This window comes from Pan troglodytes, chromosome 5 (genome assembly GCF_028858775.2).
Source record: "Pan troglodytes isolate AG18354 chromosome 5, NHGRI_mPanTro3-v2.0_pri, whole genome shotgun sequence".
NCBI classification, from domain to species: domain Eukaryota; kingdom Metazoa; phylum Chordata; class Mammalia; order Primates; family Hominidae; genus Pan; species Pan troglodytes.
The window spans coordinates 147,061,745-147,076,929 of NC_072403.2; the positions used below are offsets into that span (position 1 = coordinate 147,061,745).

General features: G+C 38.6%; 1 protein-coding gene across 16 annotated transcripts in view; it reads left to right on the forward strand.

Moving 5' to 3' along the window:
- The window catches only part of MYB (MYB proto-oncogene, transcription factor), a 38,004-nt gene that overhangs the window by 13,905 nt on the left and 8,914 nt on the right, over positions 1–15,185 (forward strand). For 7 of the 16 annotated variants that reach the window (XM_016956327.3, XM_016956332.3, XM_016956333.3 and 4 more), the window contains 7 exons: positions 685–939; positions 1,897–2,259; positions 3,846–3,988; positions 5,023–5,137; positions 5,228–5,353; positions 6,573–6,683; positions 8,152–8,259. In XM_016956327.3, the coding sequence (XP_016811816.1) occupies positions 685–939; positions 1,897–2,259; positions 3,846–3,988; positions 5,023–5,137; positions 5,228–5,353; positions 6,573–6,683; positions 8,152–8,259 (1,221 nt within the window). Of the gene's footprint in view, positions 1–684; positions 940–1,896; positions 2,260–3,845; positions 3,989–5,022; positions 5,138–5,227; positions 5,496–6,572; positions 6,684–8,151; positions 8,260–15,185 lie in introns of all 16 variants that reach the window. The other 9 variants (XM_016956335.3, XM_016956336.3, XM_063812645.1 and 6 more) reach the window with 3 other exon arrangements.

Genomic DNA, 15,185 nt, shown 5'->3' on the forward strand with positions numbered 1-15,185 from the left:
AAAGAGAAGTGATGCCCAGTAGGTATTCCTAGGGGTAAATTTATTTTTTGTTAAATAATAAGATGATTATGTGCACATGCTAGTTCGACCACTTTTTAACTTTAGTTAATGTTTTGCAATTTCTCCTGTTGTGTGGTCATACTGTAAGGAGACTTCTGTTAATTTGCTCTTCTGCTTTCCTAACCACGTTGATTTGGCAGTGCTTCACTGCATCAGTGCAATCTGTAGCATTAGAAAGGGATAGAAGCAACAAGAATATGTGTAGATCAAAGCAACTCTAACTCCTGAGTCCTCTAGCTTTTTTGTGGTTAGAATGCAAATAGGACAGTTCTTCAGTTCTTCACTCACAGCAAACATTTATGGACCTTTGGCAAATTATATTAAAGTGGAATTTTAAGACAATATGATAATTATACTTCGAAATATAGACCTATGATTTGACATTTTTACAAAATGATAACAAGGTAATCATATAGGTACAACCTCTAGCACTATTAAAAACAGGGTCTTGCATTGATAAAAGGAAACATCTTGACAACTGTTTCATAGGCGTAAGTTTGGGATGATGCAACTACTCTTATCTTTCCTCCAACAGCATCTGATACCTTGTGCAACTACATTGCTAAGTTCCTTCTCCCTTTCTTCTGTCCTCTCTTTATTTCTACACCCTTCCCCCTTCCTTAGACACAGAACCACACATGCAGCTACCCCGGGTGGCACAGCACCACCATTGCCGACCACACCAGACCTCATGGAGACAGTGCACCTGTTTCCTGTTTGGGAGAACACCACTCCACTCCATCTCTGCCAGCGGATCCTGGCTCCCTACCTGAAGAAAGCGCCTCGCCAGCAAGGTGCATGATCGTCCACCAGGGCACCATTCTGGATAATGTTAAGAACCTCTTAGAATTTGCAGAAACACTCCAATTTATAGATTCTGTAAGTAGAATTGTGAAGGGAAGTTAACGATTCTGGAAGATAAATTAGAAAACCCATTTCTTAAATCATTGCCATTTTCTATAGCCAAGCTGTTATTAGCATATATTAATGTAAAGGTAGAAGTATGATTTTCATCTTCATGAATATGTTTTTTCAAAGATCTGATTTCATAGCCTACCGAGAGAGACAAAAGTATTTATAAATACTTACAAAATAGGACTTTTGAAGGAAGAGTTTTTTTTCACATTTTCACACTTTTCCTTCAAAAGTCATATTTTTAAAAATAGTCAGATTGATGACTTATAAAGCAGAGCTTGGATTATGGGAACGGAATGGTGTTTGAGTTACTTTTAACTTTTTTTTTCTTTGCTTACTTCATGGTGCTTCTCTAGAATTTTGTCTTGCTTTTGAACAGCACATTAATGATTTGGCTTACTCAGAGCTGAAAGCAATCTTTTAGTGTATTTGAAGTGATAATCAGCTCCTTGGTCATACCTGGCTCTTTCCACAAAATGGTGATTATTGATTACTGGTCCCATTGCTTCACTGAGATGAATCATCTTTCGTGAAACAAATTTGTATTCAGCACCTCCTCAGCGAACACTTGGTTCCTTTCCCAGTTGATTAAAAATCATTGATTGCACACTCATTGGATAGGAGATGACCATTGCCATAATATGCCATCTAGAAAAGGTCTTCATTTTGCTTTCCATTGCATGCAGATGTAGAGTGTCGGGAGGTCCCTGCAGCACATCAGAGGGCCAGCCTTGAGGCAGCCCACTAGACCCCGCTCTACTGCAGTATAATAGAGCAACTGCTCATCTCGAAGCTGTTGCTCAAGAAGCCAAACCAACGGGCCCAGTGTTTGCTTTGCGTTGAGCATCTCTCTCTCAGTGCTGTTTCAGGTGATGATGGCACACACTATCTCAAAGTTCTGTGCCTCCCACATTGTTTCAGGATTCTTCATCATGGTGTGATCTCAGCAGTTTTGAATTCTTTGAAGAAGCAGATTTTTCACCTAGCCAACATCACACAGGCAAAGCCCTACAGCTTCAGCAAAGAGAGGGCAATGGGACTAAACCTGCAGGAGAACCTAGCCCAAGGGTGAACAAACGTATGTTGAGTGAGAGTTCACTTGACCCACCCAAGGTCTTACCTCCTGCAAGGCACAGCACAATTCCACTGGTCATCCTTCGAAAAAAACGGGGCCAGGCCAGCCCCTTAGCCACTGGAGACTCTAGCTCCTTCATATTTGCTGACGTCAGCAGTTCAACTCCCAAGCGTTCCCCTGTCAAAAGCCTACCCTTCTCTCCCTCGCAGGTAGAACACAATTTCTGCACAGCTGTTACTCATTTTCAACAGACACCTGAGCCTTAATAATCTAGAAACTAATACTTCGGAACAAATGACTAATTACTGCTGCCTTTGCTGATTTCATTCTGTCGTTGAATCTAGCTGTTGCTAAGTTATACTGCCTCCCAAAGTTTAGGCTGTCTGCAGGCTAACTGTTGATTTTGGCATCATTCTCTCTCTTTTACTTTTGGGTGGTTTTGAAAGATAGTTGCATGAAACGTACTTTTATTTCCTTCAACACTAGAGTTTAACATTTCTGTCCCTTTCTTTTTCTCCCACCTGATCCCTCCCTTTAAAATTGTTAACATCATTTCTTCCTTGTTGTTCATTTATTCTTATGCAATTCACTGACCCAGGGGAGGAGGGAACCAAATTGTGTTTATATAACATTTGGGTTGCAACTAGAAAATTTAAAGCTAGAAAATTTAAAGGTTCCAATTCATCTTTAAGTGGAAGAGTTTGGGAAGAGGATGAGAAACAAATGCTTAAGGAAAAGAACATATTTTTAATTTCAGTTTCTCAACATTGGCTCTTTTGAGTTGTGCCATACTATTTTACTAGTGCAGTTTTTGCCAAGGAATATTTTTATTTCATACAGCTTTTTTAAGGCATGAAAATCACAATTCTTATCAGAGATTTGTGTTCCTAAATTATTTAAATAATTAAATTAATAGATAATTTGGCACTTTAAAACATTTTTCCAATTGTATCTGTTGAATTTGTTTTAAGAACAGATTTAGGTATGATATAGGTATATACATTTGGGAAACACTGAATCAAACAAAGTTACAAGTAGGTTTCTTAGCTGGGCATAGTGGCATGGGCCTGTAGTCCTAGCTACTGGGGAAGCTAAGGCAAGAGGATCGCTTAAGCACAGGAGTTCAAGTTCAGCCTGGTGAACATAGCGAGACCCCATTTCTTTAAAAACTTTTTTTTTTTTAAACTGCAGGCCTTCTCAGAGTTATTAATATGCCGTTGTGCCTTGTGAATTTCCAGGAGGAGATTACGATATGTTGTATTTCCCAAATTTATTTTACCTTGGAATTGTTTAAGGAACACCTAGTTTTTTCCCAGAACTTTAGTGTTCTGAGAGACACAGTTTATTATTCAAGAATTTTCCATATAATGTAAACCTTCTGTAATACTAATTTTGGTTCATAGATTATTAAAGAGAAAAAACAAAGTATGAAAGGAAACTATTAATTATTAACTATTATTTTCCCCAAAATCACTAAAGCCTTTTAAATGTTAATAAAGAACACATCTCATTCTCTTTAATGACAAGTGTCATTTATTGAGAGTATTTTCTCACAGTTTTGCAAGTTTTTCAGCAATGACCCTAAATTTTATTTCTTGGAAACCACACCCAAATCCTGGGTGCTCAATTGAAATAAAACAATACCCTAGTCAATATAACATGCTTGTTAGCATCTTTATTATTTAATATAGTGGGTCAGTAAAACATTCTTGTTATCTAGGTGTGATTTTTAAATTGGGGAGAATAAAGTATTACCATCTAATCTAAGTATTTTTTTCTTTCTCTCCATATTTAGTTCTTAAACACTTCCAGTAACCATGAAAACTCAGACTTGGAAATGCCTTCTTTAACTTCCACCCCCCTCATTGGTCACAAATTGACTGTTACAACACCATTTCATAGAGACCAGACTGTGAAAACTCAAAAGGAAAATACTGTGTAAGTCTTTGGTTCAGGAATAAAATGATTTATCTTATTTACTTATATTTAATTAATGGAATATAGTTCCCAGATGTCTGATCCACTTGTATGTGCATAATTTTACTGACCATTTATATATAATCATGTCTATTCCCACATTGAATATATCTGTCCTGGGCATATTACAACTACCTACAGGTAGAAGATGGGAAGATAAACTAGATTCCTTTTGTAACTTACTCCAAAATTTCCTATATATGCACAAGTAGTTTTCATAAAACTTTTCCATTCAGTTTGTTTGTTCCCTCCATAAGGCCTTCTTATGAAAGCCAGATTTTCAACCTCCTTTCCTCTCTAATTGTAAGCTTCAGAATAAGAACGAGTATGGTTTCTTACCTAGTTTGTATTTTTATTTAATTTTATTTGTTTATTATTTATTTATTTTTAGTTTGTATTTTTTAATCTTATTTTTTCTTTTTGAATTTATGTGTAGATAGGACCTCTTCTGACATCCCCAGGAATATTATATGATTAGAAGCCAAGGGATGAGTAAGCAGTCATTTTTATTCAATAAAGCCTTAATCAATTCAGAGAAATGGTAGAGAAAGTGTGAATTATCAGAAACCTTGAAAAGAAATGCACTGTTATTTCGAAGTACAAAAAGTAAATTTTAAAAGTTTAACATGTTTTGTAGTATGGGCTCTGTTTTCATGAATAGGGAAACCTGATTTGTAAATGACATCAGGTCTTCTTGATGCTCATAGTCTTATACAGATCATAGGCACTACATGTGTCTTCAGAGCCATTAAGGAAAGATGTTAAATCATTTAATGCTTTTAGTCTTCGAGGTATAATATTTTGAAATATTTGAAAATATGTGATATGCATATTCTCTTTTTCTTAACGAATAACGTGATTAATCAGCACACCCCAATTCCATATCCGGAACAGAGTTTATTGTATTCAGTGGAAAAATGTTAAATGTAACAGGTAAAGCCATGTAGGGACATTTATTCTTTTGTATTGAGCCACTGCTTGTTTTCTTTTTAAAGTTTTAGAACCCCAGCTATCAAAAGGTCAATCTTAGAAAGCTCTCCAAGAACTCCTACACCATTCAAACATGCACTTGCAGCTCAAGAAATTAAATACGGTCCCCTGAAGATGCTAGTAAGTTCTAGAAAAGTTTTTGGGTTTCATTGGTTTATTAGTCCCATCAGGAGTTCTCTCTGATGCAAAAATACCCACTCTTCCCTTTAGCCTCAGACACCCTCTCATCTAGTAGAAGATCTGCAGGATGTGATCAAACAGGAATCTGATGAATCTGGAATTGTTGCTGAGTTTCAAGAAAATGGACCACCCTTACTGAAGAAAATCAAACAAGAGGTAAACACGCAATCCTTTGGAAGCAACAAGCCGAGAATCCTGCCCCCTTTGTTCCTTGTGTGCAGCTTGATGTGTCTGCCATTGGCACTGTGCAACACCACCACTTTTCGTGCAAGATTTTCATACAAGGTGCAGCGAAAAGGTACTGCCAGACTGTAGGCATCATCAACCTTTCCTTTGGGAAGCCAAGCCATCTCTATCTACTTCATGTTTGGACAGAAAACATGCTAGAGAGTATCAAGAAAAGGGAGGGAAAGAGGTTTTTAATGTACTTTTAAACATTACTGATTATATAAAGTTGATATTTCATTTTTAGATGTGAAGAATTGGAATTTAAATGAAAATAATAGTATCTTTAATTAATTGTATTAAAAAAAGGGAGGCTGGGCGCAGTGGCTCACGCCTGTAATCCCAGCACTTTGGGAGGCCGAGGTGGGCAGATCACAAGGTCAGGAGATCGAGATCATCCTGGCTAACATGGTGAAACCCCGTATCTACTAAAAATACAAAAAAATTAGCTGGGTTTGGTGGCGGGTGCCTGTAGTCCCAGCTACTCAGGAGTCTGAAGCAGGATTATGGTGTGAACCCGGGAGGCAGATCTTGCAGTGAGCCAAGATCGTACCACTGCACTCCAGCCTGGGTGACAGCAAGACTCCGTCTCAAAAAAAATAAAAATTAAAATTAAAAAAGGGAATCTAACCTGCAAGGATCAAAGTTTTAGCTTGTTGGCAACAGCTGTTTTCCACCAGGTTAGATACAGTGCTTCTTGAATTTATTTTCATATAAAGATAAGTATTTGGTTTTTTATAGCTAAAAATCTGATTTGATTATTTAGTAATGGAGAGTTTTACCAGAAGTGTGATTAAAAACCAGTCTTTTGTCACCAAAAGATCTTTTATGTCACCAAAATAAAATCCTTGACAGATACAACACTACTAGGTGTATCATTAAAATATATTCTTAATAGAATAAACACCTAGAATCAGAACATTGGTTGAAAATGTAGGAGCTTTACAGGGGCAGTAAATTTGGAGCTAGTCACATTTTAAATTTGCCATCAGTGTTTCTTTGTTGAATCCAGAAGATAGAGCATATTGAGCTGATAATGTAAGTTAGCAACATAGTTTTATAAAAGTATTTGAGGGACTGGCCAGAAATATACTCCTGACTGTACATGTTTCATAGGAAGTTCTAGAAACAACTTTCTATATGCTTTTAGGTGGAATCTCCAACTGATAAATCAGGAAACTTCTTCTGCTCACACCACTGGGAAGGGGACAGTCTGAATACCCAACTGTTCACGCAGACCTCGCCTGTGGCAGATGCACCGGTAAGTACGTGTGCACCAGCCCCCAAGTTGTTATGTGACACTGGTGCCTCACAAAATCCTGTGTGTGGCATAGGGCTGCTGCGGTTTCAGCACTCCCTCTTTAACACATCTTATTTCTAAATGTTCTCCTGCACATGATTTTTAAAAAATGATTATTAATGTAGAGTATAAAGTTGAGATTTTTTCACGTATTAGAAACATTGCAGACTTTTTCATTATTTGTTTTCTCATTATTTGAGTGCCTTGGCCATTTAAAAAAATCTACATGGATATAAAAACTATGTTCATTTATATATTTTCCTTTATTTGTCTTCTAAATAATATTGTCTTCTTGTTAAGTTGTCTCTTGTTTGGTTTGTGTAGCATCTCATATGGTATCAACCACGTTGTCTATAGTAGATGCCCAGTATTGTACCCAATTGCTTTGGGTTACTACCACCATTTTTAAAGTTTATAATTTGTGAAGGGTTGTCCTTATGTCTTAAGGAAAATCAGAGCTAATAACAACTGCTAAGATTTATTTAGTAGGTACTAAGTGGTAAGTACTGCTCTAGGGGCTTTCGATGAATTGATTCAGTTAATTCTCACAATTATCCTGTAAGGTTGGTATTATTTTTATTAATTTTTATTTTTTTTGAGACGGAGTTTCGCTCTTGTTGCCCAGACTGGAGTGCAATGGCACGATTTCGGCTCACCGCAACCTCTGCCTCCTGGGTTCAAGCGATTCTCCTGCCTCAGTCTCCCGAGAAGCTGGGATTACAGGCACCCGCCACCATGCCTGGCTAATTTTGAATTTTTAGTAGAGACGGGGTTTCTCCATGTTGGTCAGGCTGGTCTTGAACTCCTGACCTCAGGTGATCTACCCGCCTCGGCCTCCCAAAGTGCTGGGATTACAGGCGTGAGCCACCGCGCCCGGCCTGGTGGGTATTATTATCATTTCTATTATGTCAACTGGAAAACAGAGGCACAAAGAGGTTTAGTCATTTGCTCAAGATTGTATACCTAATAAGGGATGGTGCTGGGTTGGAACTCAGAAGGTCTTGTTCTAAATTCCCTACTTTTCACCATTTTTTGCCAATAATTTATAGCTCTAAAATATTGATAGTTCTGTACCAATATATGGAATAAAGTGTTCTCTCCCCAGAACTTGGTAAATCTTCTATTTTGAAAGGCATGTATTTATTAATTCATTTAGCAGATGTTTTTTGAGTGCCTAACACATGCCTGGAACTCTGGGATCCCAAAGGAGCTTTGTGTTGTGGTGATGTTTGCCACAATGGGATTAAGGTTCAGACATAGTTGATTTCTCCTTTTAGCTCATAGTGGGGAGAATTTCTGGCAGATAAGTGCATTTTTTTATGCTAATGTGTATCATCTCATAGTAATCTACTCTCCACAGTGTTAGAAAAATGTTGGCTCTCATATTATCCAACCTCATTTAAATTTCAAATTATTCTCTTCCCTTTAGAATATTCTTACAAGCTCCGTTTTAATGGCACCAGCATCAGAAGATGAAGACAATGTTCTCAAAGCATTTACAGTACCTAAAAACAGGTCCCTGGCGAGCCCCTTGCAGGTAATTACTATTCCAACATTGGTATTTTAAAATTCATTCACTGAAAAACTGTCATCTTCGGTGGTGGTGGTGGTGGTGGTGGTGGTGATGGTAGTGCTGGTGGTCTGTTTTTCGTTTTCAACATTTTAGACATAGGGGAGTAATGCTTTTATACAATTCTTGATGTCTAGAAAAATCCAATAATTCCTTTTTGCTACTCATATGAGACATGCTAGAAATTTTTTATCAGTGCAGATTCCCCAAAGCATGATGAAATGAAACATTTCTTACTGTGACTGAGACTAAGATGTATTACACGTGTGTCACTATCTTCTTCTGCCCTCAAATGTTTTATAAAAATGTATCAATATAGTTTACTTTATGTTCCAAATTTTTTATTTTTTATGCTGTATCCCTAGGCAACCAAAGCTCAGAGACTGTTCCAATTTTAAATGAAGTCTGAAATTAGTCAGACAGAAAATAATTGCAATGTATTTGACTGTCAGAATAAGAAAGTCAACTGTCAATGTTGTGAGGCCGATCTGAAGTTGACCATCTGCTGTCAGGTTTTAATATCAAAAGAGATTTCCCTTGTAACCCTAAAGTGGGTGTGTGTTGATGAAATATAACAAATTCCAAATTAATCCTGAGCCAAATGTAAATAAGAATGCAAATTTTGCTTCTCTAAATTATTTAAAGCAGTTTCTAACATTAAATAGCCCAATACCCAGCCACCTGCAGAGCCCTCTCCTCCATCCCCCTGTGCCTGCAGAGGGAAACTTCATAACCCTAGAGGAAGTGAAGAGCCTGGATTCAGAAGCTGAAGGTCATATTTCTTGCTGTAAGTTAAATGGCACGATCATAGGACAGCAGCCGTTGAGTCTGCCCATTACCTTAAAGGGATTTCCCATTCTTGTGATAGTTTCTCATTCCAAATTGTGAGAATCTGAAAACTTGCCCTGTTTAAGTATTTGTGATGCTTAGTTTTTCAGGGTTTTTTGTTGATGTTGCTTTGTTTTTTGAAACAGGGTCTTACCCTGTGGCCCAGGCTGGAGTGTAGTGGGGTGATCTCGGCTCACTGCAACCTCCGCCTCCCAGATTCAAGTGATTCTCATGCCTCAGCCTCCCAATTAGCTGGAATTACAGGTGTGAGCCACCGGCAACCCAGCTGTTTTTTTGTATTTTTGGATAGAGACAAGGTTTTGCCATGTTGGCCAGGCAGGTCTCGAATTCCTGGTTTCAAGTGATCTGCCCACCTCGGCCTCCTACAGTGCTGGGATTACAGGTGTGAGCTACTGCACCTGGCCAGTGCGTAGTATTATTTTAAAATAAGGATTGCAAGCACATTTTGTTTAATTAAATCAGATTGCTTCCTTCCTGGCCTCTCTCTGACAGCAGTTGTTTTGGTAAAATGGCTGTGGACTGGAGTGTGAGACAGGGAGTCAGTATTTATGGGGAATCTGGACAAGTTCCTGCGTCAGTGAGGCTGGAGTCGGCCCCGTGTGGAGAAGACTCAGAATACCACAAAGAGGCCAGACGCAGTGGCTCATGCCTGTAATCCCAGCACTTTGGGAGGCCAAGGCGGGTGGATAACTTGAGGTCAGGAGTTTGAGACCAGCCTGGCCAACACGGTGAAACCCCATCTCTACTAATCCCAGCTACTCGGGAGGCTGAGACAGGAGGATCGCTTGAACCCAGGAGGCAGAGGCTGCAGTGAGCCGAGATCATGACACTGCACTCCAGCCTGGGTGACAGAATGAGACTCCATCTCAAAAACAAGAATATCACAAAGAATTGGGAGATGAGGAAGAGAATGAACTCCACCCAGACATAAGAGGAACGCAGAAAGGGAGTTACAAAGATTTCAAGGCAAAGGGCAGCCATTTCAAAATTTTCATGAGAGCTGTTCTTAGGTCCAGAAGAAAAGCTTTTGCTTTTTTTTTTTTTTTTAATTATTCCCACCTAAGTTACTTGGCCCTTGGTTTCTAGAGAACAGAATTCAACTACTGCTATTAGTGTTTTAATTAAGTTAGATTAAGTTTTGCCTATATTTTCTAACCTAGTCTGGGGCCAACTTGTATTTGTAGTAGTATAGAAAAAGTCTGTTCTAAATTTCAAAAAGCCAACACATCAACATACTTGGGGACAATTACCATTACATAAGTTGAAACCCATAGTTCAGTATTGAGCTTTATCAGTATAATTGTATTTTATTTAATGGAAATATTGGTTATCTTTGAAACTCAAAATTAAGTTATAGCTCTATTTTATTAATCTGTATTCTCCTGTCTATCAGTGAGTCATATTGGCACTTTATGGATTCTAACATCTGTACACTGAGATTAAGTTGTGTATGGTGAAGGTAATATTTGTCAATTCTATCAAACTCTGAATAATTGGGACTTGAAAGTTAATTTTAGAGTCAATACTCCTGTCTAAACCATATAGTTTACTGGTTTACACTGACCAGATATATTTTAATTATCTGCTATAAAGCCAGGCTCAGTGGCTCATGCCTGTAATCACAATACTTTCGGAAGCCAAGACTGGAGGATAGCTTGAGACCAGGAGTTTGAGACCAGCCTGGGCAACATAGCGAGACTCAGTCTCTATTAAAAAATAATTAGCTGGGCTGGGCGTGGTGGCTCACACCTGTAATCCCAGCACTTTTGGAGGCCGAGACGGGCGGATCACGAGGTCAGGAGATCGAGACCATCCTGGCTAACACGGTGAAACCCCGTCTCTACTAAAAATACAAAAAAATTAGCCGGGCGTAGTGGCCGGCACCTGTAGTCCCAGCTACTTGGGAGGCTGAGGCAGGAGAATGACATGAACCCGGGAGGCGGAGCTTGCAGTGAGCTAAGATAGCACCACTACACTCCAGCCTGGGTGACTGAGCGAGACTCCATCTCAAAAAATAATAATTATTATTATAATAATAATTAGCTGGGTGTAGTGGTACACACCTGTAATCCTAGCTACTTGGGAGGCTAGGGCAGGAGGATCCCTTAAGCCCAGGAGTTTGAGGTTACAGTGAGCTATGATTATACCCCTGCACTCTAGCCTGGGAGATAAGAGCAAGACCTTGTCTCTAAGTAACTTTTTTTAAGGCCAGCCGCGGTAGCTCACGCCTGTAATCCCAGCACTTTGGGAGGCAGGGGCGGGTGGATCACAAGGTCAGGAGTTTGAGACCAACCTGGCCAACATGGTGAAACCCTGTCTTTACTAAAAATACAAAAAAATAGCCAGGCATGGTGGTGCGCACATGTAATCCCAGCTACTTGGGAGGCTGCGGCAGGAGAATTGCTTGAACCCAGGAAGTGAAAGTTGCAGTGAGCCCAGATCGTGCCATTGCACTCCAGCCTAGGCAATAGAGTGAGACTCCATCTCAAACAAACAAACAAAAAAAATTTAATCTGCTATAATAGATGCTAATTTATTTTAAGAAATACTTAGTGAATGTTGTTCTACATACTTGCCAGTTGGGAGGAAAAAAGAAATACTCACTAAATGAATGAATGTTATACACCAAGTATCTCCTTCATTTTATGTCCTGGAGTTCTAGCTTCTGATACCACAGAAATATATGATTTCTAAAATGTTTCAGACTGTTGTGATAAGTATTGGAAAATGCATCAAGTGACTCTAAATATTTAAACATACATCGCCTATATTTCATATAATCCTGACTCAATAATATTTCTATAGATGTTTTTATGCAATTTGGTAATTTTGTTTGTTTAAAACACAGTGCTATTTCATATATTTCTATTGATAATTCAGTTTGACCTAATTAGGCATATTTCTCACACATGATATTATTGAACATATTGCACATTTATTAAATGATATGTATTTTACTTAAGAGTACTTTATATAATCTATAATTTTTGTAATTTGTACTTATAATAAATCAAATATTAAGTGGGATTTTAGCCAAACCATCTAGACATTTTTGTCATAATGCTTTTATTAAAACAGCAAAATAGGAGTTTCAAAATATTTTAAAATTTGAATACTTCTAAAATGTAAAATGTTTGCAACTGGTGTAATGCAGTTGATCGTCTGTCCCTCTAAACTGTCTAAATAACTTAGGTGCAAGAACAGTTTATTGAAGAACACAGGAACTGCGCAATTCTGTGTTTTATCATTTCAGTTTTAATCACCCCGGCTTGACTATGGCAATAACATTTTAGACAAGCAATTATTACTATTTTTGACGCCCATATACTGGGCCATTATGGTTTTGCTTCTAACATACATATAAATGCACATGCAATATGTATAAATCATGTTTGCTGTTTTAAAATTAGAAATGCCAAGAAGCTATGTGTTTGACATTTTATTATAAATTTTGTACACACATAGAAGTATGGAAAATATACTATGTTCTAGAGTCAACAATTGTTATCATTTTTGCCATATTTACCTCATCTCTTTTTTTTTTTTTTTTTTTTTGAGATGGAATCTCATTCTGTTGCCCAGGCTGGGGTGCAGTGACGCGATCTCAGCTCACTGTAACCTCTGCCTCCCAGGTTCAAGCGATTCTCCTGCCTCAGTCCCCTGAGTAGCTGGGACTACAGACATCTGCCTGGCTAATTTTTGTATTTTTAGTAGAGATAGGGTTTCACCATGTTGGCTAGGCTGGTCTCGAACTGCTGACCTCAAGTGATCCATCTGCCTCGGCCTCCCAAAGTGCTGGGATTATAGATGTGAGCCACCATGCCTGGCCTACCTCATCTCTTTTTTATGAAGTTTTTATTTTTATTTTTTAATTTATTTATTTATTTTTTTTTGAGACAGCGTCTTGTTCTGTCACCCAGGCTGGAGTGCAGTGGCACGATCTCGGCTCACTGCAACCTCCACCTCTTGGGTTCAAGTGATTCTTCTGCCTTAGCCTCTCGAGTAGCTGGGACTACAGGCGCTTGTCACCATGCCGGCTAATTTTTGGTATTTTTAGTAGGGACGGGGTTTCACCGTGTTAGCCAGGATGGTCTCGATCTCCTGACCTCATGATCGGCCCGCCTTGGCCTACCAAACTGCGGGGATTACAGACATGAGCCACTGCACCCGGCCAGTTTTTTATTTTTTATTTTTTTGAGACAAGGCCTTGCTCTGTCACCCAGACTGGAGTGCAGTGGCAAGATCATGGCTCGCTGCAGCCTACCTCCTGGACTCAAGCAATCCTCCTACCTCAGCCTCCTGAGTAGCTGGGACTATAGGCACATGCCACCATGACCAGCTAGTTTTTTTTTTTTTTTAGAGATGGGGTCTCCCTGTGTTGCCCAGCCCAGCCTCAAACTCCTGGGCTCAAGCAATCCTTCTGCCTTGACCTCCCAAAGTGCTGGGATTACAGGCAGGAGCCACCCTGCCCAGCCTGAAGTATTTTAAAGTAAATTCCAACTAATATAACATTTTATTCTCATGTACTTCCAGATGTGTCTCTATAAATAGACATTTTTATATATAACCTAATACCATCATTACATATTTAACAATAATTCTTTAATCTTCTCATTCTCAGGTGTATTTAAATTTTCCCATTAATCCAAAAAAGAATCAAAATTGAAACAATTTCACACATTGCATTTGGTTAAGCCTCTTAAATCTCTTTTACTCTCTAGTCCAGTGCTGTCTAATAGAACTTCTATGGTGATGTGAAGGAAATATCTAACATGCTGCTATCCACTATGATAGCCAGTGGCTTTTGAGCACTTGAAATATGGCAAGTGCTGCCGAGGAGCAGAATTTTCAATTTGAATGAATTTAAGTTGCTTTAATTTAATAGCCACATTTCCTTACTCTCTTACTGGAATCAGCCATTTCCACATGGTGCTCTGAATCCTCTTAGTGAGAAATGGTACATAGACACCAAAATCAGGGTGCTAAGTCTGTCCATTGTTATGTGGTTTGTCATTGAGATACAAATAATTTTTTTTGTTTTGTTTTGAGACAGAGTCTCACTCTGTCACCCAGACTGCAGTGCAGTGGTACAATCTTGGCTTACTGCAACCACCACCTCCTGGGTCCAAGCTATTCTCCTGCCTCAGTTTCCCAAGTAGTTGGGATTACAGGCACCCACCACCACACTCAGCTAATTTTCATATTTTTAGTAGAGACATGGTTTCACCATGTTGGCCAGGCCAGGCTCAAACTCCCAACCTCAGGTGACCTGCCTGTCTCAGCCTCCCAAAGTGCTAGGATTACAGGCGTGAACCGCCACACCCAGCCAAGACTCAGTGAATTTTAATAATCCAGAGCTCTCCATGTATCCCCTAATCTATAATCTACAGTGCTTAAATAGAGGCTTTTATAAGCCATTATGTACACTCATGTTATGTTTGTTTTTTTAATTACTTAGTCTTTTTCCAAAAGGAATTTGCAACAGCTACATAATCTTATAATTGTTATGTTTCTTTTATATTTTCACAGTTGTTTTAATTTTAAATTGTAAAAGCAAACAGGATATTCTTATAATAAAAATGTTCTGAGATGTTTTTCATATTTGTGTCTTTCATGTGGCTCAGAATATATGAGATTTTCATGTCATATCATTGTCAGTATTCAGCCTTTTCTCCACATTGTGTGGGATAGAGGATAGAGTCTAGAAGCTTATAAAATGGTCACAAATGAGGAAGTAGAGAAAACATTCAGCCTAGAAAGCGTGCATTTGTGGTAGGAAAGGCACTGTGGAATGCTGCTGGATTCTGCCGTTCAGTAGTTACCCGAGAGAGACCGAGGCAGACGCATAGCTCCCTCCTCAGCAAGGAGAAAAGAGTTGCCTGCTTTCCTCAGCGTGCTTTCCATTTCCTTTGTTTTGAAATAAGCACATTATGCTAATCAACTTTCCTTAAGGTAGACATTTTTATTGGTAGATCAAAAACTGTGCTTTAAGTTATAAGCCTTCTGAACTTCTGTATTTTTCTCTTAAATTATAATTTCCTTTT